Genomic DNA, 27,670 nt, shown 5'->3' on the forward strand with positions numbered 1-27,670 from the left:
AGCATGGATGCTGGTTGGACGTAATCTATGAGATACGGGAAGGTATAGCCGTCCTTCTATCGGTGAAACATATAGAGAGAAGAATTGGCAATGGATGTTTTAATGGAATCACTACATTGTATACGATTGTTTCTCATCATCTTAAATATTTCGTCGTGGTAATTCTTTCATTAAAATTCATCTACATTGTAGTACGGTAGTATTGACTTCAGTATGAGTATCAAGTGAATCTCAGGAAGATAATGAATACATCTTTGTTCTGTTTGCACGAGTAAATTCCCGTTGTCTCGATCAAAATCTAAAACAATGTAGACTCATTTTCCCTCGAATCCATTATTTTTCTCTCTTTTCGACATTTCCTACCTTCCACCTATTCTCTCAGTTTAGCAGAATTGCCAATTTTAGGCGGAATACCGACAATAACGCAAACTCATAACTGAACCTATTTTGATACCCACAAAGTCATACCCACTCTACGCTTATCAACACTTCACACCTACATTCTCATACATATTCCTACCTAATTCTCTAGTGTTGCAACCGTGATGATATGGGAATTGCAGACCTTTGGCCCGTCTTAAGCACCGCTGCAGGCGCCAGGGTGCCCTTTCCGGTGTTCTTGTCTGAATTCGTCGAGAAGAATGGTCGGCCGCCAAGAATGGCCATCGATGCATACATGTTCATGTTCTGGTCGCAGTTACCAACGCTGGAAGTGCTAGATGAGCAGGTTCAGCGGCGGATTCTTCGCAATTTCATGGCCAAACTCTGGTATCTTGTGCAGAACAACGTGCTGTTTGTAGTGGTTTTCGACGGCAAGTTCAAGCCGGGAAAGCTCCGTCACGGACATATCCCAGAGCTTCCCGAGTCGCTATCGTATGACGAGGCTCTTCGGTATTTCCGCACGATTCCGTCCTGGAAATATGAAGAGGGCAATGGTCTTGTAGAATCGCTTAAAAAAATCCTCCAGAGAAACCGCATCGACTGGGTTCAGGCGCCCGCAGAGGCCGAGGCCGAATGTGCATGGCTCCAGCGGTTGGGCATCGTCGATTACGTAGTTTCCGACGACTCAGATACTCTTGTATTTGGTGCTACGAAAGTTTTGAGGTCTTTCAATCGGGTGAAGTACTACGATGAGGAAAACGAGCCGGTTCTCAGCTCCTCGGACTACTACGTCACACCCTTGGAAATGGCGGAAATCACCAAAGTGACAGGCCTAACGAGAGAAAGGCTTATATTTATTGCTGTTTTGCGTGGTGGTGACTATTCCTCTGGATCGGAGGGAATAGGCATAACACGAGCCAAAGAGCTCGCAATGTGTGGTACCACCATGCTACTAGATCTTCCGCGCAAGCTGATGCAAGACTTTGGCTCGTTTCCGGATTTTGCTACAATATTCGGAAATTGTTTCGTGAATTCAGATGTTTGGACGCAAGTACTAGCGAATCCCTACTACGGCATCAAAGACGAACTAGATCGTTCCGAGAGTTTGCTCTCCTTCACCGACCATCTCAACACGTTCATCAACCTGGATGCGAAAAATATTTTTGGAAGAGCCACTAAATTGAAGGAGCAAGTAAAGATCGATGACTACTACGCTATGCTTTACTTCTATCCTTTCGTTAACACTACGTTGTTCAAGTTTACACCTTCATCTGTCAGTTTCGGAGAATTAACAGCGGTGCAAAATGATCTAACTGTTTCCGCGCCTGGAAAGTTCGCTCGTGACAACGCTATATTTGGCCCTGGCGTCTTGGGATATCTGAACTTTGATGACCAAATGCAACATCAATTTATATCTGAGATGGACCTAGTGGCTGAAAAATATTCGCTTCCACGGGAGAGGAAATACAACTTGCGTCCCTTCGCTCTAAAGCTCGTTAACGAACCTAAGTTCTGGAAGCATATCCATTTTGTTCGCACGAAGAACCTAGAGGGCACAAAGATGGCAGTGTTGAAGTTTGAGAGAGTCAATTTAAACGAGGCCGTCTACCTCAAGAAGTATAACAAGAAGGATTTTCCAGAGCACTATGATCTCATTGATTACCCAGAAGGTCCGGAACAGCCAACGACTGAGAAACTGGAAGATCCAAATTCCAACGATGACGAGCAGAACCCCATAAAGATTAGCAATGATGAAGATGCTGACACGCCCGAAGAAGAAATTGAGGAAGATGACGAAAAAATGCTAGAGGTTGTGATCCCTTACAAAATGCTCGTATACGTCTCAAAAGAGTACGCAACAAGACATCAACTCTCGCCAAGTCGAAAGTCTCCCAAGAAGAAACTTCCTCCCCAAAAGACCACTTTGGATAGTATATGGTCAAGGTTGCCTTCTCCAACGAAAGCTGCTGAACAGACCCTAGCGCAGCCCGAAGAAGCAAAAAGTGATGAAAAAAAATTGAATGTGAAGTTGGAACTGGTCAAGCAGGAAATAATTACAATCGATCTAACGCAAATTGATGACGAAGAGCCGGGTTTGTCTGAAAGCAGCCTGGCACTCAACAAAAAGGGTGCTCCGAGGGAAAGTGATCGTTCCAGGGCAAGATCCCCATCACCGAGTTCGGCAAAACAAAAGGCATTCGCAAAACCAAGAAGAAAATCGCCCTCGCGGAAGCTCAAAGGCTCGTTATTACCAGGGCAATCGAAAGTTACTTCATTTTTTCAGCCTACAACAAGAACTAAGGATCCACAAACACCACTCTTTGTTTCTTCAGATGAAGACCTGGGAGCTTACGAGAAACTACAACGTGATCTCCAACAGATGCCGACATTACGTAGAGGTGTCTCCTTTGAGGAGGAAGAGAGCCCCTCCAAAAAGCCCCGGCTCAACGTTATAAATATCTCACCAGATGCATCGCCTCTCAAAGATAAATTCTTGGGAGATTTCGACATCAAATTGCCGATTTGAAAAATTGATTTTCATGTCATTGTTCCATGCTAAGTACTGCGTGTAAGCCCACACCACAACTGTTATCAGTTACATCAATGGGAACAGGATATATTCGAACAAAAGAACCGGAGAAGCGGATATTCGACTCCTCTGACCTTCCGGCTTTCCGGAAATCAAAGGCTTTTGAAAGACTACATTTTGTCATTCTGAGCCTCGTTGATGCTGTCAAAGGAAAAGATGTGCCTGAAGGATTCCTAAAACCACTTGATCCAAAAGGGAGCTCCTCTGAAACCAACAGCCAATCACAACCTCCAATTCACGGAAAACATACAGAGCTCAAACTCTCGCAGATTACCAAAAATATTCTAGCAATCCTCACGCGATTGGATCAACTTATAGACGAAACTCCCCCAATTACGGGGCCCCGCAGATTCGGCAATATGGCATGCAGAGATTGGCATAGCAAGAGTGAGGTGTTCATTGCTTCGATTTTGAACGACCAAAATCTCTCCGAAGATGATCGTATTGAATTGTGTTTCTACCTACGAGAATCATTCGGGTCCAAGGTACGCCTAGACTATGGGTCTGGCCATGAGCTCAATTTTGTTGCTTTTTTGGGAGGCCTCTTGACTCAAGGAAATCACTTTGGCGCTATAGATGGTGATGAAATACTCGTAATTTTCGCTACGTATTACAATCTTGTTCGGCGTCTTATCCTCGATTACAGCTTGGAGCCTGCTGGATCGCACGGTGTTTGGGGGTTGGATGACCACTTTCATTTTATTTATATATTGGGCGCAGCTCAATTCAACGTGCCTGATGGGAAAAGAGCAGATGGATATCGCTTTGTGCCCCCAGTGCTGCAAGTACTCAATGATCAAACCATTGAGATGTGTAAATACTCAAACCTATATGTAAACGCTATAGCGTTTATATTCCGCATCAAACAGGGTCCATTCAATGAGCATTCTCCCATTCTCTTTGACATCCACAGATCTGTTTCGCTCTGGACAAAAGTGCTTTCGGGCTTGCAAAAAATGTACGAGGTTGAAGTCTTTGGGAAGTTTCCCGTTGTGCAGCATTTTTATTTCGGTAGAAATTTGTATGCCTGGGTAGATGCTGTCACAAATCAACCTCTCGCGACTGCAATTGCTGCACGCACCGATTCAGAATCAGAAAGCTCTCAAGAAACACTTCCTGGAATGTTGAATGGAACACAAGGTTTGAAAACTACTTCACAAAATATCTCTCTCACAGGAGCACCTTGGGCCATGAAGAGACAGATTCCTGGTACAGATAGTCGAAGTGTGCGTCTGCCCGCCCTTTTGGCGCGTAAGAGACCCGAGAGAGGAGATTGATGATCACTGAATGCATTTAGGTAATACAATTATATAACGAATGAAACATATACCATGAGTGAATCATCCACGCGCAAGCTGGAAGTTGAAGGTGCAGCGACACAACGGACAGGTACTACTACCCGAACTCTTAAACCATTTGTACAAACATGCCGAGTGAAATTTGTTCAGACACGTTGGACAAGTTTTTGAGGGTAATGAATGGTCTTGATGAAGAATGGAGTAACAAATTGCACACTCAACAAACCCGGAGAAGTGGAGATTCACGTTTCGGTTAAAAAGCTCAATACTCTCAATGATGGATCCATTGGTCAATGAAATGACTCTTTGAGATGCCAATAACCATGCTTTCCATTGATTTTCCTTGACACCTAGACGGAGAGGGCCTTCCACTGCAACACTTGAAAGCGGATATGTCTGTGGAATTTTGACAACCATTTCCATGGTTTGTTCATCAATGATGTAAATGCTTTTGATTTCATTAGTGACTCTGTTCACTCGAATGGTGAGGTTCTCATCTGCAGCAATTAATTTGTCCTTGGAGCTTTCAACTTCATCGAGCATCTTGGTCACAAGGAGCGGAGACAAGTAGTTCTCCGAAAATTTGCTTATTGTCTGCTTCTGTTGCAAATCGCGAATATTATTGTACCACTGTTGAACTTGAGAGCCTAAGTATTGGAAACTCAAGTAGTATAAGTGAACTAAGGCAAAGTGAATCTCTTCTTTCCAGACATGTCCAGCGAAACCCTCAAGAATATCATACTTTTGGATCAAACAGTTCTCTTGTGTCACCTTGGTACCTTTCTCAATTGGACTCAAGACCAACTGATTGAGGAATGATATGTCATTTGGCCAAATAGTGTCGAAAATCGTATCCAAGAGGAACTCCACGTTACCGTCTCCACGAATCTGATTAATGTATTCCGATTTCAAATTGAAAGTCGTGTCTTGAAAATGCATAAAAATGAGGTACCAGCTCCAAATGAAGCGAGCGGCTTGAGAGTCGGCACCTTCCTCCACTAAGTCTTCTAAATGTTTTCCGTTATTAGCGACCTCGATAGTGCTCAAGAGTGGTTCCGGCAATTTCGGCGAAATCTCGAGTTCCTCTTGGCTGCCCTTAAGATTTGCTTTTTTGAGCTGGTATTCAATCACCAAGTCTTGCTGGGATTCGAGAATGTAGCTCTTAAGAAGGCCTACCGCGACTCTTTGGAGGCTCACAAATTTGGAAGAATTGAGGACCTCATAGAGTTGAGAGACTTTTGGAGTTATAATTGAAGTTGGAACTGTAGCTCGGCTGAAAGTTCTAGCAATCAAATCATTGCAAATACTGACCGGGCTATTATTTACAGCAATAGATTCAGTTTCTATCGATTGATCGGTAAGAATTGCCAAGAGCTCTTCGTAAATGGCCTTCCTGGATTCTTTCCACTCCACAGATGCATCAGGCATTTGCCTGTTGAGTGCTGTGAAAAGCTTCATAGTGCTGTATCGCAAACTGAGCGTATTTGGCTCGACTTGAGATGTGCTCAAATTGTTCAAACACATATCAATCGAAATCTCCCACACTTTGTCAGGAACCACCGCACCATGATTTTCAATCAATTTCGTCAAGAAGATAGAAATGAGATATCTCATTGGTATGAATTCTGCATCGAATGCAATATCGGAGTTGAGCCAGTCCCATAATTTATTGTACACCATGGCCATCTTGTGAACAGCTAGAATAGAGCCATAATCAGCTGTCTCAATAAAATGAGTACTCAAGCAGAGCCAAGTGAGTCCACTTGTCATGATGTCGTTATTCCGTACACCAAGTATCTCACTGAACACATATGTCCTGAGGCGATCCAATTTTGGCGACGAGGCAATAAATTTATCACAAGAGGAGAGAATGAGGGCAAGTCTCAAAGGATGGCTCACAAGTTGAGTGTACTTGATTTCGAAAGCATCAAATTCATGTTGTGATACATTTTCGAGTCCCTTGTCGATTGCTCTGGCAAGAACTTTGGCACGGTAGAATTGGGAGCTATTAAAAGGTCCTTTACCAGAAACAGAGGCTGCGAAATCGATGAAAATATATTTCTCTGCGTTTCCATTGGCCAAATCTACCAAATTATCTTTAGATATGCAGCAAAGATTTTCGAGCAAGCTCTCAAGTCGAGAGGTCACCACAGAAAGTCCCTCAGGTACTTCTTCAGCATTCACCAAGAATTCAAAGTCAGAAAGATACTCCAAGTATAAGGATGCCAATTCAACGATCGCTTGGCTTTGATCGCTCTCCAAAAGCGATGCCAAAAATTCCCCAAGTGGGATTATGGAAGGCATAAGTTGCAGTTTTTTTGTCTCTTGAATGAGTACAATATCATGACCAAGGCGGTTTGCGAGGGCCAAGGGACGAAGGTCAATACAAGATATAGCGGCTTCAATTGCCTCACCTAGTTGAGAAAAAGGCAACACATCAGGATGAGATGCCATAAAATTGATTGCATCATTTGAGTAGACATATCTCTCTTGTAAATGATCGAAAATGGTAGCTTGAATCAATGACTTGTCGGTAAAGAGCGACAAAAATTTTTCATTTGAAGGATCAATTTCACCAACAAAACACTTCTTGATAATGTATGCAATTGCAGGAGAGGCTTGTTCAAGAGCAGATACTGCCTCACCTCGTGCAAGTAAGAAGTCCCTGAATTTGATAGCACCGTATTCTGACCCTTCGGAATCGAGAAGGTTCTGAAAGATTTCCTTATCATGAAGGTAAGAATATATGATATGCTCTTCATCCTTCAGTCTCGTCAGCTTCTGTGACAATTCAAGTAAGTACGCATGGGCTTCTGGAAAAGACTCTTCTAAGGAGACAATGTTAAATGTGTCTTGCTCAGAGAGGAGAGATAGTAACTTTTTCATATGAGATGGTGCGTCAGACATTATCTTTGTGAAGAAGTCTTCAAACAAGTCTTTGAAGTTTGACTTGCTCTCTGACTTCAAGAGGGCTTCGAAGACGGCGATCGGCAATTCCACGAAAGTCTCCGAAACAAGGCTCGGAAGTGATTGCGACCACTCAATTATAGAATCATATCTTGTATTGGAACTGGTCAAAATATGCAACAATATCTCAAGTCCACATTGTAGTTCCTCAGGCTCGTAACACTCATCGATCTTTTCTAATAGTGCGGCAACGAAGTTATTTTCGTTGTCATTGTCAGCACCAAGAGTATCAAAATACGTAATACAAAGTTGTTTTGAGGAAGCTTTGAGTTGTTGATTTTGCACTTGAAATGGAGGCTTGAGACCAATGGTAGCCACTAATTCAGCAGTAGCTGATAAATGGTCTATCGTGACATTTCTAGAGAGAGTATCGAAATTTTCAAGGCATTTCTTTTTGAGGTCTTGTTGGCCTCTTAATGCTGGTGTTGCAAAGGAGTCTAATAAGCTCATGTAAACGGCTATGTTCAAGTCTGAAGTGGTGTCACAACGCAGAGAGAAGAGGGAAAGGGTTTGGAAAACACAGCTGGTGAAATGGTATTTGAACGAAAGCAGGTCCATACCTTTAAACAGATCTAGTTGGGGGAGTAGAATCTTCAGGATGACTAGCTTTGCGTGGTCGTGGTCGCTGAAATCCAAAAACTGGAATTCGTCATTTGACTCAATTCCAGCCTCATCAATGGCGACGAACAAGCGCGTCAATTTTTCGAAATATATCGGTTCAGAATTGCATGGACCAAGCTTCAAGTAATCTCTGAGCCTCGAAAAACTCTTGGAGCCTCCCAATACCCAGAAATTCTTTTTGAGCTTATGCTTCTTGGAATTCAGCTCGACGGAGGAAGCTGACGTCAAGGTAGCAAGCGCTTCGACAAGGGAGGGTGCAACAGATGAATAAAGCACACGGTTTTGCGAGCCATCAATTTTCACATGCTTGATGAACTTTTTCGAAACCACCTTATAGATACCTTTGAGGTCTGAGAGACTATCAATAACCGGAGACAGTTTAGATTGCTCAGAGAAGCTGAAGAGCGCCACGATGAATGTGAGGAGAGTCTTCAAGAGCGGCATGCTCAACGAGTCCTTCGAAAGACTGAGGCCCAAAAGGTCCCACAATGCCTCTGAGGAGAGGATATCCTCGAACTGCGAGAGCGCAAACTCAGACATTGTGAGTTGACGACTATTTACTAAGCGTACGAGTTTTAGAAGCATTTGAACAGCCGAATTTACAGTACGGTTATACTTCAACACCAGCTCCTCGGCGTTTTCGTATCTCTGGTCGATAAGCGACGCAGGCGTTTCATGCACAAGAGCCGCATGGCAGTAGTTGACAATCTGCTCGTGGAACACCACCCATATCTTGGCGTCAACTCTCTCCTGATCGTTGCCGAAACAGCTAAGTAGACCTGCTCTAGCCGCAGCGGCAATGGACCGCTCATCATACAATGCATTGAGCCACGTGGGCATCGAGCTTTTGAGATACTTGCTAAATTCCTTTGCTCCGTACTTCTCCATGTACATGGCCTCAATCTGGACTGCGAGCATTCTGACCGTCTTGGAGGCATCGATTCCCATTCGAGGATAGATCTGGAGCCAGCATGCAAGAATGTTGTAGTCAGAGATATCAAACGCATCGCCCTCGATCATTCGGAGAAATTCTGTGAGTCCTTTCTCTCTAGTCACGGCGTTTTTCTTCATGATGTTCTTGAACACAATTGCGACATTGTGGTCGCCGATCGCCTCTACGTCGACCGGGGCCAAGTAGAAGAGCAACACGGGGAAGCCATTGTATCCGAGGTCTCCGGGGTTTTGTAATTGAGCTGTGGTGGAAGCCATGGTGGCAAACTTGTTATCTGTAGAGTGAAAAATATAGAGTGCGATCTGGTGCAGATACACACTAAAGATTGGATCTGGATAAAAAAAGGACCTCATGAAATATATAATATACAGATATACATTTTTGTCAATATGTATAAATTTTCCTTTAGTCTTGGTATTCTATTTAATTGGATACATTTCGGATTCTTTGTCGTTCAATTCTCTACACTATGGTGTCTAAGATCTAGATACATTATGGTGTGATGAGGGTCGGGATCGAGAATGCACTATTTGATGCTGCCCATTTCGGTCGAGTGGTCAAAAAACTCGAAAAAATTGTTGAGAAGATTGTCTTGGTTACCCCAAAGAAACATGTCCTCGCCCATTTCTAGCACCTGGTCAAAATCGATCTGGGTGAGAATGTTGCTTTTCTCGTCTTCTGCAGCAAAAATCTCGGACATTGCAGCATTTTGAAGAGCAGCAACTTTGTTTTTGAAGAAAAGCACCGATCGTGCTGCTAACTTCCACCGAGACGAGGAGCCAGAGACAGTCTTGAGGTATACTCGCAACTGCTGTAGCTTCACCTCGTCTGGCTTTTCGTTGGGTGGTAGGTTTTGAACCTGAGCGATCAAGACACTGAGTGCCAAGATAGACGAGTAAACTACTAGGATCGACAGCGGGTAGGAGGCTTGATTGAACTGCTCAAGTGCGCCTGCTAACTCGGCGATAGCATCAGAACAGATCTTTAGAGGAGGTTGCCCTGGAAATTCGCTTGGATCGAGGCCTAGAAAGGGTCGATTGAGGCATATTAGCACCACATAATAGAATAGGCGGTAGTTCATAACGGTAGGATTGTACTGACACGTTAACATTGAAGTCTTTGTCCACCGAAGAGCCAGCGGAAGTTTACGTCTCCAATCCGCTAGAGCGGTATTGTATTTTGCCACTTTGATCTTATTCAAATACGACAAATTCTCGTCCGCTGTGTAAGCAGAAAAAATGTCTGCTAACAATGAACCAACGCATTCGCCGAGAGAGCACAAGGGCTCAATAGTCAAAGCTGCGTCGAGATTACCAACGCTGTGAGAGGTGTTCTCACACAGAAATACGTATTCATCAATGTTTTCTGCGTTTGGCAACATTTCGCTGGAAGGGATACTGGCCTCTGTTTTACGAACTGTCACAGGGCGACCCATGATCAAACTGATAAAGTGATCTAGGATGTAGCAACCCCAATATATTCTCGACCGAATCATAATATCCAAATTCGCTATGATGCCTTGTTGTGAAGTAGAGTCACCACCCGAGTCTGCGATCGCCCAATCTGAGGGATTCAACTGGAAGCCCAAATCATAACCCATACGAATAGCCATTCCAGATAGCATCCAGCTCGCAGACGCGTTTCCATCACCTAACTCATACAATGATAGACACAACAACGCTTGTAAAGTTGTGATCTGCGGTTCACAAACCTTCTTGCTGAAGATCTCCGCGCGAGCTGTCTCGTAAAATGATTGAGACAACGTACGCTGCGATTCGTCATCAGTACATCTTGCCCCGAGGGCTGCAATGGCATACACGAGCTCTTTGGAACAATATTTCTGGCCTTGGGAGGGTATAAGAAAGTCATTCAAGAAACTCTCTCTATGAATAAATACTGTTATATCCGGATACAACCATTTGAAAAAATTGATGACGCATACCTTTAATTCAGCTGTATTGTACAAATCTCCATTGTTTAACTCCTCGGACTGTGGTCCACTGGACATATCAACTAGATTGTGAAATGCAGAGGTCGGGCCAAACACAGAGAAACCACCACCACTAGAGGCTCCAATCGACACGGGAATCTTTCGAGTCGTCTTCTGGATCTTGTTCGGCGTTTGGGCCTTTCGTAGGAGCATTCTGATCTTCTCTATGCCCCGATCATCGTTTTCGTTCGCAATTTCACCGATTTGCGCAACGAGCAGCTTGAGGCGTGAAGCACTCTCTTGAAGTTGATGTGCTTCAGAGGTTGTGAGCCGATCACTCCTATGGTCCTTAGATGTTCTACGACATTCGAGGTTTAATCTGCGGCAGTAGTTGCAAATCTCTCCACCATCACACTTTCGCTTTTTGCTTCGACAATTGAGGCATGACAGAGAACAATAAGCGCCTCGAGAGGTCATCAGAACCTACATATGCCAGCACTATAGCAGGTGTGTTTTGTTCCCCCACAATTCATCAGTCTGAGATGAGGGCTAGCTGCAGGAACATAATCTAAGTGGCTGCAAAAGTCAAAGTCTTGTAAAACTCGCGAACTTCATTGGAGACTGTGACTCGGCGGTGATCAAAATTGAAAACTTCTAAATGTTCCTTATTTGTTGCTCTCGAAAGCGCCACATAAATTTGTCCTTTTTCGAATGTACGACGGAGGTCTACCCGTAGACGATCAATGGATTGGCCCTGTGCCTTATGAATTGACATTGCCCAAGCAAGAAGTAAGGGTAATTGTTGTCGCGTGAGAGAATCGACCATGGCGGAGCCCGGAAAGTTAGGCATGCGCCCTTGGTCTACAGAAAACTCCTCGCGCTTCACGAGGATAAGAGTGAAGTCCGAGCTTGTTTTGAAATTGACCAAAGGAAGAAGCTCGCTATTTGCTGGTGTGCGGAAAGCATCGTTGGCAAGATAGCTGACTTTATCCTTCCATTGCTCTGGAATATTATTGAATAGTTCTTGTTGCTCTGGCGAGAATTGGACGCATCCTATCAATCCACTAAGGAGACGGAGAACCTCAAGGAATGCAGGCGAGACGTTTATGAAATCTGAGGGGTGAAATTGTGCAAAGATCTTCATAAATAGGTCCTCAGCAATAAAACTCACGACCGTGCCAATGGATCCATTGACGACGTTAGAATCAACAGTGTTCTTCAAATACATGACCTGCGCGCCAACTTTTAAATCAAGAATTTGCTCACACATAAGATTATCAAAAAGACGTTGAAGCGCCGGGTTTTTGTCGCTGTCATTGGCCCTGTAAGAATACATTTTGCCAGGTAACTGATGGAGACGCATTTCATTTGCTCGTTTGACCTCTTGTCTGGTCGGGAATAACTCCGTTGGCGCGATTCCATCCGAGTAATCCACCTTGCGCAGCAAGCCCTGGAACATGGATATCATATGTGGATCAAGACTGCCATGTCTAAGAGCATTCAACATGTCGATGAGATCATTATCGCCCTGTTGACGGAACACCTTTGTGAGAATAATAGTGTGCTTCATAGTCTTGGACCATGAGGGACTTTGAAAGCAGTATTGACTAGCATTTTCTTTGGATACCGGCGGGAGCTGGAAAAAGTCACCTGAGCAAACAATTTGTATACCGCCAAATGGTTTCCGATTCTCACGTATTATTTGTGCCACTTGATCGAGCTTGCTGAACAACTTACCGTCTATCATCAGGATCTCATCTACTACAAGCACCCTCAAGGTTTTCCATTTTTTCTTGGCTGCTCCATTTCTTTTAATCTTGAGCGCCAAGTCTTGCGGGCTGCCGGTACCCAAGCCTATGCTGAGGAATTTGTGTATTGTTTGACCTTTGATGTTGCATGCTGCCAAACCCGTAGAAGCAGTCACACCAACATACAAAGGGCTGTGTTTGCGGAACAACTCCTGAACCAACTGTCGAAGAACAACAGACTTACCGGTACCAGCAGAACCCGTGAAGAACAAATTTTCGCCCTTATTCACTACAGTATCAATAATTGTCTTCTGTTCTTCACTTAAAGTGATAGCGCCGGCAAAGGCAGGAACCGAGGGAGATGTCAGAAGCGTGAAAGATGATCCGGCCGCACGTTTGGCCACCTTGCGAGGCTTGCCGTCCAAAAGCTCGAACACATTGGACGACGCTGCTCGCTTCATTGATGGTTTTGACGATAGAGTAAGAGACTGGTTTTCCTTCTCGTCATCTGAAATATCTGCTACAAATAGTGTTTCTGTTGTTTTCTTCATTTCCGGCAGTCCCAAACTGCTCAGGACCCGTGCTAGAAGCGGGTTCCGGAAGTTGGTGACCTCTGGAGATCCAAACGATGTATCTGAGCTTGCAAACTCGTCAAAAGCGCCGCGCGGCTGCGAAATTCGGCTCTTCGGCTGTTGTGCATTGATCAATCTCTCTGGAGTGTTCACAGGTTTCTTCTTTGGGGTATCTAGTAAGATCGGTTCTCTTTCTTTTTCGGGTTTTGCGCCGAAGAAGCTCGCAATGGTGCGCTGGGTTGGACCCGACTTGCGAGATTTATAGGACGACATATATAGAGAAATTTTCTTGAGTCTTAATGTGGTTTATGGTGATTTGTGGTGAGTTATGGTGATTTTATGGTGTAAGAGGGTTCTAGGATGAACTGTATGAGGGCTGATCTAAGACGCATCTCGCGTCACTATAAACATCGCGTAGAGTGAGTACCAAAGGAATAGTGGATAATGTGGAAGGTTCGGGTTTTTTCTTTGCAGAGATGAAATCTGATTCTGTTATTATTCTGTTTCTTGAGAATTTAAATTTATCATTATATTTGAGATATGTATTGTTGTGGTTTGGAATTGGTGTATTCTACAGTGAGATCTGATTCTCATTATTGATAACCATGTGAAATGTGATGGGTCAATCCATTCATAAATATTATGATATAAATGAAGAAAAGAAATTCGAATTGACCAATGTCCGTTAGTTATTTCCAAGTGAAATTATTTTGGAACTTAAATATTCTTCACACTAAATACTAGAGAGCCATCTGGTACCTCTAGCTACCAACACAGAGTAGAGGTGGTAATCCTAAGTGCTAACCTAACACACCATCCCACCAAATTTAAAATCATGATCTCCAGCAAATCTCCTGTATTCATTGTTCAATGAGGGGAAGCAGAAAAAAAAATATAAATACTGCTCATGTTCCGCCTCCATACGACTTCTTCCATGTTTTCTTAAACTCCTTCACTGCAGGACCGCATGGTTATGAAGGAGAGATCAGATAGATTCATTGAACCATACATCCCCCTGTCAACACTTCGGCTACGCCAAACAAACCATTACCAAACCAGCTTTGCCGATATCAAAGCAAAAGCTTCCTCAATTGCAGCCTCGAATCATCCACTACCCTCCAGAGAACCCAGTAGCAGTAACTGATAGCACAACCCACTTTGAATGGCAGATAACACCGATCTGGCGAGCCTGGACGTTCCAGCCCGCGGCAAGTCGTTTTCGAAGAGACTCAAGAAGATCTCGCGTAAGGCGTCGTTCTTCTCCGGCTCGCTTCTCGACTCTGGGCTGACTTCGTCTGTGGACCCTGTTCCACCACTACCGTTGGAGAAAGAACAAGATGCGTTCCAGTCGATTCGCTACGACTCTGTTTCCAAAACCAACGAGCTTCCATCCCTTTGGCCGCCCAAGCCTCCATCGAAGCCTCTTGCTCGTTCGCAGTCGTTTTCAAATCTATTGACAAGGCGGTCGCTGAGCACACCAGAAGAGCCCAAGAGAATAGCGGTTTTTGAGGATTTTAATTACAAGGAGCCTGTGTTTGCTCCACCCGGCGTTTCCAGGTCCCTCACAAACCCAGGAAGCAGCGCTGGTGGCTTCTCCGCGGGAAAGCTGTCGACCGAAGGTATTTACCTGGGCGGGGCCAACAATAGCACCGGGAGTTTCTCCTCCTTGGATCCTAGAAGACCATTCTGGAATGGTTTGGACTCCCAGCAGTCTGTGTTGGACCTGTCTCACTCGGCGTTCGATCTCCCGAATCAATTGGGTCCAGCCTTCGGCGCCGACCGCAAACCAAAGAAGCTACTGGAGCCATCATCAAAAAAAGTTGAGCCACCTGTGTTCGTGCCTCCTAAAAAGTCCACAACCGAACTGAAGCCTTTGCATTCATTTCGTGTTGTTGCATCCAATATCAACTCCATGCCCAATGAGAAAGTTGTTAATAAGCTATTTGAGAAGTTGCTTTCAGTTCGAGTCTTTCCAGACCAATCATTCAAAAACACCCCAACTCGTAGAAAGTGGGAGCTTCTCCTAAGCGAAAACGAGACCAACGAAGATTTCGACCTAAGATCGCTTACAAAAGCGGTCATGCTTTCTACAAATCAACAAAATCCAACCCAATCAGCTTTTCTGGCAACTGTTATGGATGAGCATCTGCCATCTCAGCAATCCTCTAACCAATACTCGCCAAGATCTTCAACGATAACCTTCGAAACAGGAAGTGGTGATACCCAAAATATTATTGTGTCTTCAAGAAAGCAGAAAATCAAAGAAGGTTCACCAGACTGGTATGTTGCCCGGATCATGTCGAATAAATTCACTTCAAAGGAGTACAAAAAATTATCAAAGAAACTAGAAAGCAAGTCCAGTAAACCATGGCTTGTACAATTCATCGATGCCCAAGGCGAAACTGCTCTCTCTGTCATTCTCAAGAAAATAAACAAGAAAAGTATCAAATCGAATGATGATATTGAGAAAGAGTTTCACATCTGCATGTGTCTCAAAATACTCATTTCCTCTGAGTCCAAAGACAAACACAAAGAACCCAACACTCAGGCTGATGACTTAGAGAGTTTACCCAGCGTCCGTGACAGGGATGAATTCGTGACAAACGCCAAAAGTCGTCTTATTGTCATCAACTCAATTATGCATTCTTTGGTATCTCCTAGCACAGCCACACGGCTTTTGGTAACAAAGATTCTTGTTTATCTTACACATTACTCTCAGTATAATTTTTTTCCAAGCATTATCGAAGGATTTGTTTCGTTGCAAGACACGATGGGTGATTTTGTGAAATTTCAACCATGGTTGAATACCTTCGAAAGTGCCATTGACCAGCATATTACTATGAATCACAGAAGCGGTAGCGAAATAAACTTCCGAGTTTATGTTCTCACCACTTTGATCTTGACAAATACTATGATTCAAAAATGCGAGCACCGCAAAGAGAGACTCAGCATGCGCAGGGAGTTTGCAGATTCCCGATTAAATATCATATTTGACAAATTGAGAGATATGGAGGATATGGCTATATCAGGCCAAATCGATGAGTATTTGGATTTTGCTCAAGAAGATAGTTCAGACATTGATTTTGACACTCCTTCCAGCTTTGCGGAAGTATTCGAGCAGGAATCAATGGCAGATGTGATCAATAAGTTGAGAATTCAGTTTGAGTCACAACATCCAATCCTTGACCTAGATGAGCAGACAGAGTCGGAATTCGTGAAGGATATCTTAAACGGATTAGTCTTCCTTAAGTCAACGAAAAGCCCTTCCGTTCTGATGAGACTTCTCAGTCTACTCAAATCAGTCATGGAGCATTTGATAGCCGAACTGGGAGTGCTTGGCTATGATTCTGAAACAGTTCTAAACACTACTATCCACAGATTCATGGACCGGATGGAAACTGACGATACTGCTAAAAGAGCAGTGATGGAAACTTTGGAACTCAAAAAAGTGATAAAAAGACTTGAATCCGATAAATCTGCGGTCGATGCACAACTATCACGATTTTCTTCAAATATATCCAGCAAGCTTCGTCAGGAGGCAGATTTCGCAGCCACTATAGATGCTCAAAGACAAAGAATACAAAAACTCGAGGCTGAGATTAAGAGTCTCAAGAAGTTAATAAGCCAAACCCTGAGCGGAAGATTTCCAAGAGAACAGATCGATTTGACTCGAGTTTCCTCACGTTCTCCTGTTCTAGGTGATATGACTATCGCATCAGCTCAATCGCTAGGATCGAATGAGCAAAAGTTCACAAAGCTATTGATTGAGCCAGGAGCACAGATTCAAGAGCCTCCTGTAACAATTTCTAGCTCTGAATCAATCATTTCAATACATGATTCTCCAGCTGACCAGCGTCCTGAAGACTCGACTCCTAAAACCCTTCCAGCGCCGCCGCCATTGCCGAGCTTCTTGAATGTTCCCGGCTCTTCTTCCGTTCATAATGCAAGAGGACCTCCTCAAGCTCCTCCGCCAACTGCTCCTCCCCTTCCGTTGATGCTTCAGGGCCTCAATACAGCTTCAGCACCTCTCCCTCCCCCACCTCCACCGCCTCCTGCCCTACCAGCCATGTTCAACACGGCAAAAGGCTCTTCGAAACAAGCACCACCGCCACCGCCACCGCCTCCACCACTTCCACCCTCTCTATCGGGTTCAGCAACTCCTTCTGGTGCACCACCACCACCACCCGCACCACCATTTCTTGCTGAACTACTCTTCAAGAATGATTCTCTGGATTCTCGTTCTTCTTCAGCCCCACCGCCACCACCACCTCTTCCTACTTTAAACACGCCATCAACTCTCATCTCTGCCTCAGTCGAAACATCATCTGATAATATTATCGTGGAATCAAACCTTACTGACGAGGTGCAAAAAGAAAATGAGCTCCTTTATGCGGAACTTGCGAAACTCAAACCAAAAACCAAACTCAAGCAAATGCACTGGAGCAAGATTGAAGACATTGACAAGACATTTTGGAGCAATATGCCGAATGAGCCACTTGTTAACAAATTGCAAGAAGAGGGTGTTCTTGAGAAAGTGGAAAAGGCCTTTGTAGCAAAGGCGCCGGTTATCAAGAGTAAGCCAGTGAAGACCTCACTGCTGAATCAAAAACCAAAGAAAATTTCACTCCTTCCTCGAGACTTGGCACAACAATTTGGCATCAATTTGCATATGTTTGCAAACTTGAGTGTTGAAGAATTGTTCAAAAAGATTTTGCGGTGTGACAAAGAGATTCTCGATAATGTTAGCGTCTTGGAATTCTTTAATAGTGACGCATTGAATGAAGTTCTGGATTCGATCAGACGAGCATTCGGGGCTTACTCACAAGACTTCTTACACCCTGAAAAGAAACCAGAGAAGCCCGCGGAAGAGCTTGAACGAGCCGACCAGATTTTCCTTCAAGTTCACAACATGCGCCATTATTGGAAATCTAGATCTAGAGCGTTGTTACTTATGCAATCATACCGCAGAGACTTTCTTGACTTGGAATCCAAGTTAGAGTTGGTAGATGAAGCCACAGAGAGTATTCGTAATAGTGACAGTTTGCGTCAAGTCTTAGCTATCATCAGATCAGTTGGTAATTTCATGAATGACGATTCGAAAAAAGCTTTGGGCTTCAAACTTGACGTTTTGCAGCGTCTTAAATTCATGAAGGATGACTCAAACACCATGACGTTCTTACATTACGTCGAGAAAATTGTTCGTAATAACTTTCCGGAAGATGGCTCCTTCGTTGATGAGCTCAATGTCTTGAACAAAATGAACAAAATTGTTGTGGAGCAAATCGAAACAGATTGTCAGGATTTCCAACGAAATGTTGCAAACGCAATCACATCGATCGAAAAAGGAAACTTGAGCTTGAGTGATCAATTCCATCCAGATGATCAAATTCTCAATGTTTTGAAAGGACCACTAGACAATGCCCGACTGAAGAGCAGTCTTTTGAGTAGCCATCTTAAAAGAACAATTGAGAGCTACTTTCAACTTATGGAATTCTTTGGTGAAAACCCACACGATGCAAGTAGCAGAAACTCATTCTTTGGAAAGTTTTCAGGTTTTGTCTTGGAATTCAAAAAGGTCCACATAGAAAACGTCCAGAAGGAAGAAGATGAGCGTGCTTATGAGGAGAAAAAGCAGAGTATCGAGCGAAAAGAGAAGTTGCGGCGTGAGCTCCGCAGTAGAGGTTCTCAACGCGGAAGCACGGGCAATGAGATCAGATCAGATGCAGCGGAGCCCACCGAAGGAAGAGAGGAAACGCCTGAAGCCGACAAGAATCCTTCTAATGAAGAAGAAGACGAGGAAGAAGAGGACAAACTTGATGAAGACAAGGAGAATCGTCCGGTCGCCGAGGATGAAGATGTCATTGACAAGCTTCTTCGAGAGTTAAAACATATCGGCTCCGATCGCAAAAAACGCACGAGAAGCATGTATATCAAGCGTAAGTCCGTCAGTCATGACTCCAGACCTTTGGCCATAAGGGATGATGCCGATCTACAAGGATTCGAACCGGTAGGAGGGTATGCACAGGTAGACTCGCTCCGAAGAAGAATGACAACCAGAAAGCTGAAAACGAGCGATGGCGCCAATGGGGCCGAAGAGCTTGATGTTGTGATGCTCAGAGCGCAGGCCATGCTCAGTCAGCTCAGATCGAGAAGTTCAGGAGAGCCACCATCGGTGGAGATCATCCATGAAAGCAAACTACGAGGTGAACAGTCCGGTGAAACCATAGAGGAAATATGTGTGACCGACGATTAGAGTGAAGATGCTTTAGTCATTGGGAACACACTCGAGGCTGGATGTTTCTACTACTCACATATCACATTGCATGTATAGCATAATTGGCACTCCTGGTGAGTGTCGAATCTCTGGGCAAACGCCAAAAAGTAATTAATATAGATTTATCATTTTGATATAAGCAAACGCCAAAAGGTAATTAATCTAGAGTTCATCATTTCGATCTGGACAAACGCCAGAGTGACTACTGAAAATCGATCCTTATAATCGGATCTCGAATGCTTTAAGTTACATAAAAGGTACAACACACAGAACAGGATACCTGCATTCCCTAGAAAACTTGGAGTGTTTGACAAAACACACACTCAGTCCAGCTCAAGTTCTGTCTTTTAAATTGTTCTCTGAACCGAAAGATAGCGCATTCGCAGATTTGCAGCCACTCGCCCAGTTAGGCAATCCATCAGCCGCGCTATGGCTCTACAACTGGGCCATATCTACAAATACACTAATCGCACCCACCGAAGCACATCCATGAACTCCAAGAAATTTGGGAATAAGTCCAATTCCGCTCTTGTCCACATACCATTTTTCCCATCCAAAATTCGAAAACCTGCTCTAATTCTGCTAGTCTATCCTCAATTGACCGGACTGCACACAACCCAGATGACTCTCCACGACAGAGTCACCCCAGCTCCAAGGCCACACATACACTATCTTTAGAGGGGCAGCATGAGATGAGGCTAGCAGATTTGCAGCCAGTCCAAAACGACGAGTTCGATCGCATTTTCTTCGGATTTTCACCCAACGACCAATGCATGCTAGGGCGCAGGCCCTCCACCGTCAATGACTCATGCCCACCAATGAAAAGATGGCATTTGGAACAGAGCGGGACCCAACCAAGGCTCATCTCGACCTGCAGACAAGTGAAATTTGCGATGATGCGGTCTCTAGCAAATTATTAGTGAACAATAATTAGCAATAGGCGTGAAACCTAATATTGACATTTAATTACTGACCGCGGCCCGACCCCTTCGAATCCCGCATTTCGCATCTCTTTTGACCGTCGACCCTCGTTTCTGCCCGCAATAATGTTGAGACGTCTGTTAGCGAGGCAAATCGCTCGCCTGAAATTTCACTCGAGTGTTCCCGTCAGTGCTGCCACCCTTGTCTCTGGTACCAAGTTGGCCAAGACCATAAAACAGCAGATTTCGCAAAAAGTCATCGAGTTTAACAGACTGCAGTTTCCCCAATTGGAGTTGCCGCTCACCAACGATGAGGTATCCTTTGACCAGCTCCGGTTCAAACCCAACTTGACCATCATTCAGGTCGGCGACAGACCTGACTCTTCTGCGTACGTCAGATCGAAGCTCAAGGCCGCCCACTCGGCCAACATTGAGTCGCGCTTGTTGAAATTTGACGGCGAGATCACCGAGGAGGCTTTACTTGAGGAGATCGACCGTTTGAACAAGGACCCTAAGGTCCATGGTGTGTTGATCCAGCTTCCTTTGCCAAAGCACATCGACGAGACCTTGGTCACAAACTCTGTTTCGACTGTTAAGGATGTTGACGGATTCGACCGTTACAACGCTGGTGAGCTTTCCAAGAGAGGTGGTAAGCCCATGTTCAGACCATGCACGCCAAACGGTATCATCGAGTTGATCAAAACCACTGGAACCCAATTGAGAGGTAAGAACGCCGTTGTCATTGGCCGTTCCGACATCGTTGGTACCCCTGTCGCTGCCATGTTGAGAAACGAGGACTGTACTGTCACCATCTGTCACAGACACACATACGACTTGCCTGCTGTTGTCCGCAACGCCGACATTGTTGTTGCTGCTGTTGGTATTGCTGAGTACGTCAAGGGCGACTGGATCAAAGATGGCGCCATTGTCATCGATGTCGGTATCAACTACAAGCCCGACCCCACTGCCAAGAACGGGCAGAGATTGGTGGGTGACGTTGACTTCGCTTCTGCTGCTGAGAAGGCTTCCTTCATTACTCCTGTTCCTGGTGGAGTTGGTCCAATGACCGTGGCCATGCTCTGTTCTAACGTCTACGATGCTGCCGTTTACTCCAGTAAACTGGCCCACGACCACAAGTTTCAGCCATTGCCAATTGAGCCATTGAGACCTGTGCCTTCTGACAATGCCATTTCTCGTGCCCAAAAACCAAAGAAGATCACCAAGGTCGCCCTGGAGCTCGGGCTCCTAGAGCGCGAGCTTGAACCTTACGGACACTACAAGGCCAAGGTCGACCCCAAGTTGGTCATGGAACGTTTGGACGAGGAGGCAGAGGGTCCTGAGACCGACCGTGGTTACTACGTCCTTGTTGCTGGTATCACCCCAACTCCTTTGGGTGAGGGTAAGAGTACTACCACCATTGGTTTGACTCAAGCACTTGGCGCTCACTTGAAATACAACTCTATCGCCAACGTTCGTCAACCATCTATGGGTCCAACGTTCGGTGTCAAGGGTGGTGCTGCTGGTGGAGGTTACTCTCAGGTTATTCCTATGGACGAGTTCAACATGCACTTGACTGGTGATATTCACGCCATTTCTGCCGCCCAGAACCTTTTGTGTGCTGCTGTGGACACTCGTATGTTCCACGAACACACCAGTAAGACTGTCAGTGGCTTCTACAAGAGACTCGTGCCAGCCAAGAAGGGTGTGCGTAAGTTCACCCGTCAAATGTTGGCTAGATTGGAGAAGTTGGGTATTCAAAAGACCAATCCTGATGACTTGACTGCCGAAGAGATCGAAAAGTTTGCCATTCTTGATATCGACCCAGAGTCGATCACTATCAAGCGTGTCGTCGACTGTAATGACCGTTTTGTCCGTGAGATCACTCTCGGTGAGGGTAAGAACGAGGCAAGCAAGTTCCCACCAAGAAAATCTGGTTACGACATCACCGTCGCTTGTGAGATCATGGCCATCTTGGCCTTGTCCTCCTCCCTCAAGGACTTGAGAGAGCGTGTCGGTCGTATCGTCGTTGGTACTCAAAGAGAGACCGGTGTTGCCATCACCGCCGAGGACATCGGATGTGCTGGTGCAATCACTGCTCTCTTGAAGGATGCTATCAAGCCCAACATGATGCAAACCCTTGAAGGAACTCCTGTCTTTGTCCACGCCGGTCCTTTCGCCAACATCTCCATTGGTGCTTCCTCCGTCATTGCTGATAAATTGGCCTTGAAATTGACCTCCCCAACCAATGCCACAAACAATGGTTCCAAGGGTTTCGTCATCACTGAGGCTGGTTTCGATTTCACCATGGGTGGTGAGCGTTTCTTTAACATCAAGTGCCGTGCCGCTGGTGTTTCTCCTGACACTGTTGTTCTCGTGGCTACTTCCAGAGCCTTGAAGCTTCATGGTGGTGCTCCTGATGTCAAGCCTGGCCAGGAATTGCCCGCTGAATATACCACTGAGAACTTGGACTACTTGCGTCAAGGTTGTGCCAACTTGGCCAAGCAAATTGCCAACATCAAGCAATACAACGTTCCTGTTGTCGTTGCCATCAATGAGTTTGAAACCGACACCAAGAAGGAATTGCAACTTATCCAAGAAGAAGCCCTCAAGGCCGGTGCTGACTATGCTGTTCCTTCCAACCACTGGGCTTTGGGAGGATTCGGTGCTCTTCAATTGGCTGAGGCTGTTTCCAAGGCTGTTGTTAAGGCTAAGAACGAAGAACAAACCTTCTTGTACAACGTTGAAGACACTGTTGAGAACAAGTTGTTGACAATTGCTCAAAAGATGTACGGTGCCTCCGCCATTGAATTGTCTCCATTGGCTAAGAAGCAAATTGAGACATACACCCGTCAAGGTTACGACAAGTTGCCTATCTGCATTGCCAAGACCCAATACTCCTTATCTCATGATCCAGCTTTGAAGGGTGTGCCAACTGGGTTCACTGTTCCTATCAGAGAGGTGAGATGTAGTGCTGGTGCTGGTTACTTGTACGCATTGGCTGCTGAGATCATGACCATTCCAGGTCTTCCTACTCACGCTGGTTTCATGAACGTTGAGGTTGACGACGATGGACAGATCGAAGGATTGTTCTAACTTGTAGCATAGATTAATATTAATAGATATAGAGTCATCCGAGAAATTATGGTGGGTACCTGCGCCAGCCTTTACGTAGATGACGGACGGTTTTTTACAGACAAATATGCGTAACTACGACAGGGAGTTTATCTTAATTTACACTGTATTTTATAAACTATGGTACACACCTATCCTCATCTAGAGAAGGAATATTAGTCATGTCATTTCGTTATCTTTATCTTTTGAAGTGATGCATTGATAGCCATGACAAGTGATGACTGAGTGTTGGATTTTACTTCTTCAACTCAACACTACTTCCGCGTGGACTGCCGTATGGCAAAGAATGGGGATCTGTAGAAGACAAGCCTCTTAAGTTTGGGCTGCGTTTTTGAGAAGAAAATCCTTTGGAGGCTTGAGAAATCTGACTTTTCATAGGGACATTGGAAGCACCTCCAGCATGTAATGGGAGCTGCAGTCTTTGAAGCTGCAGACCCTGCAGAAGTGTATATCCAGACTGACTTCTACTCAAGTCAGAATTATAACTTGATACACCCGAACCAGCGGACATGTTAGCTGAAGAATAAGACGCAGGAGGTCTAGAGGCGGGAGAGTTTGCTGAGGCTCCAGGCTGCGGCCGTGCGCCGTTCGAGTCTTGTTGCAGTTGGCGGGAATTTTGATATGCTCTCATACGTGCTTGAATGGCTGACAGACGACTATGGGCGCTCTCGCGAAGCAAATCATACGATTTCGAGAGAAGCATAGATCCGAAACGGATAGATTGAGTGTCATCGCTGATGTAGTTGAGGCGAGATGGCTCCAAGCTAAATGGCTGCATAATTCCAGCATCATATTCTGGGAAGTCATCACTGAAACGCCATTGCGAGTCAAGACGAGACATGGCATCTTTTTTATTCAGATAGGCATCTTTATTCAAAGGCTTTGCTTCGTCCGTCTCATCAGGCTTATTGTCCTCCAGATCTGGTGGCGTGCTGAGCCACTCATCAATTTCCTTAGTAGGTCGTTGAAAGAGCCCTCTCCGATCAACGAAGACTTGGTTGGCCCTGCCACCACGCTTTCTGAGACGAAACATGGGACCGGATACTTCTTCAGTATCACTTGAATCTTTCACATCTCCGAACCCATTAGTGTATGAGGAGAAATCATGATTTTCAATGTTGGCCAACAACTGGGCAATGTAGCCCTGCGAACCGTTCTCGCGATTGTTCAAATGTTTAGAAAGAAGAGTTTGAAGTTGAGGAAATGGCTTTGAATTCACCATTTCACCATTGGAGCCACTAAAAGTTTTAGTTCCTGGCAATGGCCTTTTAGTATCTTCGAGAGCCCGCTTCAATTGATCGCTAATGACATTTGAGGTATTAAACTGATGCAAGAAGTTTGCAGCGACCGAAGAGTAGGGGATGTGGCTCAACTCTATGTCTTTGTTACTGGTGTTTGTCGCGAAGGTAAAGAAAGGCTGATGTGGGTCATAAGAAATATTCACCCAACCTCTATCAAGTTCCTTTCGTTTACGCAATTTTTCGGCAACAGCCCGCTTGAGTGCCTCGTTCTTCTCCTGAAGAATGGAAGAAACACTTACCAAATCCAAGTCTGGAATCTTTGAAGGAGGCAATTTGACATATGGCTGAGTTGAAGAGGCCTCGGGTTGCAGTGGGGTTGCAAACAGTCTGGGTTCTTTGGATTGAGCAGGGATGTAAGAAGAAGGCTCCTGTGGTCTCTTCTTCTCTCTTTTAACACGATAAGAGTCGGTCTCACCGTCATCAACTGGTTCCACAACAACAATCTTCTTTCTTTTATGTGGATAGAATAAATGATCATCTCCCTTGATACCGACCAAGCGCTTGACACTCTTAGCTTCAGAACGAAGTTTAAAGATATGTTGTTCAGATTCCCATGATTGTAGTTTTAGCAACTCTCTTTGACATACATTGAGCACAAGTTCGCGAGCCCGTTTCAACGATCTATGCAATGATCTGATGCGCTCAGCGCCCAAATTATCAGCCCTACGGGTCTTTCTTGCTTGTCTGAACTCACGTCTACGGAAGCAAATGTAGGGGTCATTGTCGTTATCTTTCTCGGTAGCACTAGGGTCTTCGAACTTGAGAGATGGCGCAATTGATATACCCTTTCTCTCAATCTTTCTGGCTTTCCAATGATTGTACACTGGTTCACCAAACAACTCTAGTAGCTTAGAAATTGAGCGAATATTGTTTGTCGATTCTTGCTCTTTATCGAACGTTGTGACAAATGGTTTGAAATTAAGTTCTTTTGACAACTTTTCTTTGAGGCTCGACGTTGAAATGTACTTTGGGTCAGCACCAGATTGAGCATATGGGTCAGCAGTGGAGGCAGAATTTAGCTCCTGCAAAATGATATGATGTAGTTCCTTGTATGACAAGATTGTAGAGGGGTCCATTGACAAAAAAGGTTGTTTTGCCTCGATAGTCTTCTCGAACTTGTCACAGATTGCCTCGAATTCAAGTTCAGAGCATGGGCGAGAGTCGTCAGACGCTGCTCCGTTGGTAGTTGCGGAAGCATCGCCACCATTAGTATTGCTCTTACTCTCCTTAGGATACTCCTTGACAAGGGTGTTTTTGAAAAACTCCTCATCAACCTCATCCATGTTGTACTCAATCCCTAGTGTATCTTCCACGGTAGCACTGAATTTGATGTAAGAATCTGGCTCCACAAAAACACTATCATTGTAGTACTTATGGGCTATTGGCCAAAGCCTGGAAGCATCTGGAGTTGGAATATATACAGATGATGCAGCATTAGATTTGTCTTTATCAGAGCCCTGGAGCGCTTGCTGAGCAGCATTTATGACTTGCCTTAAATGCACCTCATCCTCCTCATTCTTGTCGACTCCGGTCTCCACAGCGGGAGAATCTCGAGCCTGTTGGTTTGAGCCTAGATGACTTAGCAATAAGGGCTCAACCTCCAGATCATTGCCCGCGAATTCATTCTGGTTGTATATAGGGAGAGGTGCCTTGACAGAAATTTTACGCTGCCGCATGAGTTGCCTCGCCGATGATTTACCTGAGCTAGCATGGTTGGCAGGGGGCACGGCCATGATATGTGAAGTGCCGTAGCACAGGAGGCTGCTGAAGTACCACGGGACGCAAGCACGGAAACTAGGTCAATCAAAAGGCCGAAAATGAACAGAAACACCCAGAAACAATCCCAATCAGACGCGCCGAGGCTCGGTTTGTGTGTTTGTGTTCTGTTTGGGGGTCTCGATGGACACCGGTGTACGGGTTTTTAGGTCGCGATGTGCAGTGCTCACACTAACAAAAATGTCGCAATGTCGCGGGCCGTCGGACGAGCCAGCCACGCTTCGAAACTAAACAGGCCCAAAAAGTGCACCTTGGGGCGGGAACAGGCGGGAAAAAGTCGTGTCGGCGTCAAATTCCACGGTCTGAGAGGTCGTCTAGTGAATTTGCAAGGAAAAACGCCCGGTTCAGAGGCGTTTCCGAAGGTAAGCAATCGGAGGGTTTGGTGATGATGTGGCGACACTGCGGGACAAAATTTTTATGGCCGAGGCTCCACCGAGCGGGTGAGAGGGAACTGGGGACCGCGCGACAATGTCGCACCTTTGCGCACGTGAGCAGTCACGTGGCAACACCAAGTACCACTGAGTTACCTGGATCCTATTGTGCATGACCAAGTCTGGGGTGCAAAATGATGAGCTGCTGATGTTCAAGAGGTGAAGATCGTAAAGGGGTTAAATTCGAAACAAATGCAAATTCTCGTTACAAGAACGAACTGTTTGTTATCAGGTCACTGCTTTTTTGTGGTCTTCTTGGGTGAAGTGGGAACTTACCCTGCTGGCTATACTTCAGCAAAAACTGGGAATGGAGCTGCTCTTATATATTTCCAGGAATCAGAAAAGGGCTCCTGACCCACAATCCAATGTGGGAAAGGGCTCATAATTCCCTGGACAGTAAATGCGGTGGAATGTCTGATGAGGTCTCCATTTCCAAGAACATGAGCGGGGCGGAATTCAGCTGATTGGGCAAGGCCACGACCGTCGCATTTGGCCAAAAACGGCAATAACACACGAAGGATCTGCTGTGGCTAATCCATTTGTGACAAGATTATGTCTGGTCTGGTAGTCATGGTAGGAAAAGATAGGCAGTTGGGATGAGACCAAGGAGAGGTAGGGCGGGTCACGTGTGTATCAGCATGCGTATGGCACGTGACGCAATTAATCTCCAGCAGGGAAAATCGATAGATTGACAGAGGATGAATGAAAGTAGTGATGATATTTTTTTATTACAATATTGTTTGTTTTGTTGATTTCTCCATTGAACAAAAAAAGAAT

At 45.1% G+C, this 27,670-nt stretch overlaps 8 protein-coding genes across 8 annotated transcripts; 4 read left to right on the forward strand and 4 right to left on the reverse strand.

The window, feature by feature from the left end:
• Nucleotides 1–550: 550 nt before the first annotated feature.
• PUMCH_004520 (uncharacterized protein) lies at nucleotides 551–2,908 on the forward strand (the record flags this gene model as incomplete). Its single annotated transcript, XM_063023453.1, has 1 exon — nucleotides 551–2,908. One exon carries the CDS (start codon nucleotides 551–553, stop codon nucleotides 2,906–2,908), a length of 2,358 nt encoding a protein of 785 aa, XP_062879523.1.
• Nucleotides 2,909–2,934: 26 nt separating this feature from the next.
• On the forward strand, nucleotides 2,935–4,248 carry PUMCH_004521 (uncharacterized protein; the record flags this gene model as incomplete). The annotated part of the gene is made up of 1 exon (XM_063023454.1): nucleotides 2,935–4,248. One exon carries the CDS (start codon nucleotides 2,935–2,937, stop codon nucleotides 4,246–4,248), a length of 1,314 nt encoding a protein of 437 aa, XP_062879524.1.
• A 63-nt stretch (nucleotides 4,249–4,311) lies between these two features.
• PUMCH_004522 (uncharacterized protein) lies at nucleotides 4,312–9,162 on the reverse strand (the record flags this gene model as incomplete). The annotated part of the gene is made up of 1 exon (XM_063023455.1): nucleotides 4,312–9,162. The coding sequence occupies one exon, from the start codon at nucleotides 9,160–9,162 to the stop codon at nucleotides 4,312–4,314; it is 4,851 nt and encodes a 1,616-aa protein (XP_062879525.1).
• A 173-nt stretch (nucleotides 9,163–9,335) lies between these two features.
• On the reverse strand, nucleotides 9,336–11,216 carry PUMCH_004523 (uncharacterized protein; the record flags this gene model as incomplete). Its single annotated transcript, XM_063023456.1, has 1 exon — nucleotides 9,336–11,216. One exon carries the CDS (start codon nucleotides 11,214–11,216, stop codon nucleotides 9,336–9,338), a length of 1,881 nt encoding a protein of 626 aa, XP_062879526.1.
• Nucleotides 11,217–11,307: 91 nt separating this feature from the next.
• Nucleotides 11,308–13,332, reverse strand: PUMCH_004524 (uncharacterized protein; the record flags this gene model as incomplete). Its single annotated transcript, XM_063023457.1, has 1 exon — nucleotides 11,308–13,332. One exon carries the CDS (start codon nucleotides 13,330–13,332, stop codon nucleotides 11,308–11,310), a length of 2,025 nt encoding a protein of 674 aa, XP_062879527.1.
• An 889-nt stretch (nucleotides 13,333–14,221) lies between these two features.
• PUMCH_004525 (uncharacterized protein) lies at nucleotides 14,222–19,312 on the forward strand (the record flags this gene model as incomplete). The annotated part of the gene is made up of 1 exon (XM_063023458.1): nucleotides 14,222–19,312. The coding sequence occupies one exon, from the start codon at nucleotides 14,222–14,224 to the stop codon at nucleotides 19,310–19,312; it is 5,091 nt and encodes a 1,696-aa protein (XP_062879528.1).
• Nucleotides 19,313–20,379: 1,067 nt separating this feature from the next.
• On the forward strand, nucleotides 20,380–23,346 carry PUMCH_004526 (uncharacterized protein; the record flags this gene model as incomplete). Its single annotated transcript, XM_063023459.1, has 1 exon — nucleotides 20,380–23,346. One exon carries the CDS (start codon nucleotides 20,380–20,382, stop codon nucleotides 23,344–23,346), a length of 2,967 nt encoding a protein of 988 aa, XP_062879529.1.
• Nucleotides 23,347–23,620: 274 nt separating this feature from the next.
• On the reverse strand, nucleotides 23,621–26,419 carry PUMCH_004527 (uncharacterized protein; the record flags this gene model as incomplete). Its single annotated transcript, XM_063023460.1, has 1 exon — nucleotides 23,621–26,419. One exon carries the CDS (start codon nucleotides 26,417–26,419, stop codon nucleotides 23,621–23,623), a length of 2,799 nt encoding a protein of 932 aa, XP_062879530.1.
• Nucleotides 26,420–27,670: the final 1,251 nt, after the last annotated feature.

This window comes from Australozyma saopauloensis, chromosome 5 (genome assembly GCF_035610405.1).
Source record: "Australozyma saopauloensis chromosome 5, complete sequence".
In the NCBI taxonomy this organism is placed as follows: domain Eukaryota; kingdom Fungi; phylum Ascomycota; class Pichiomycetes; order Serinales; family Metschnikowiaceae; genus Australozyma; species Australozyma saopauloensis.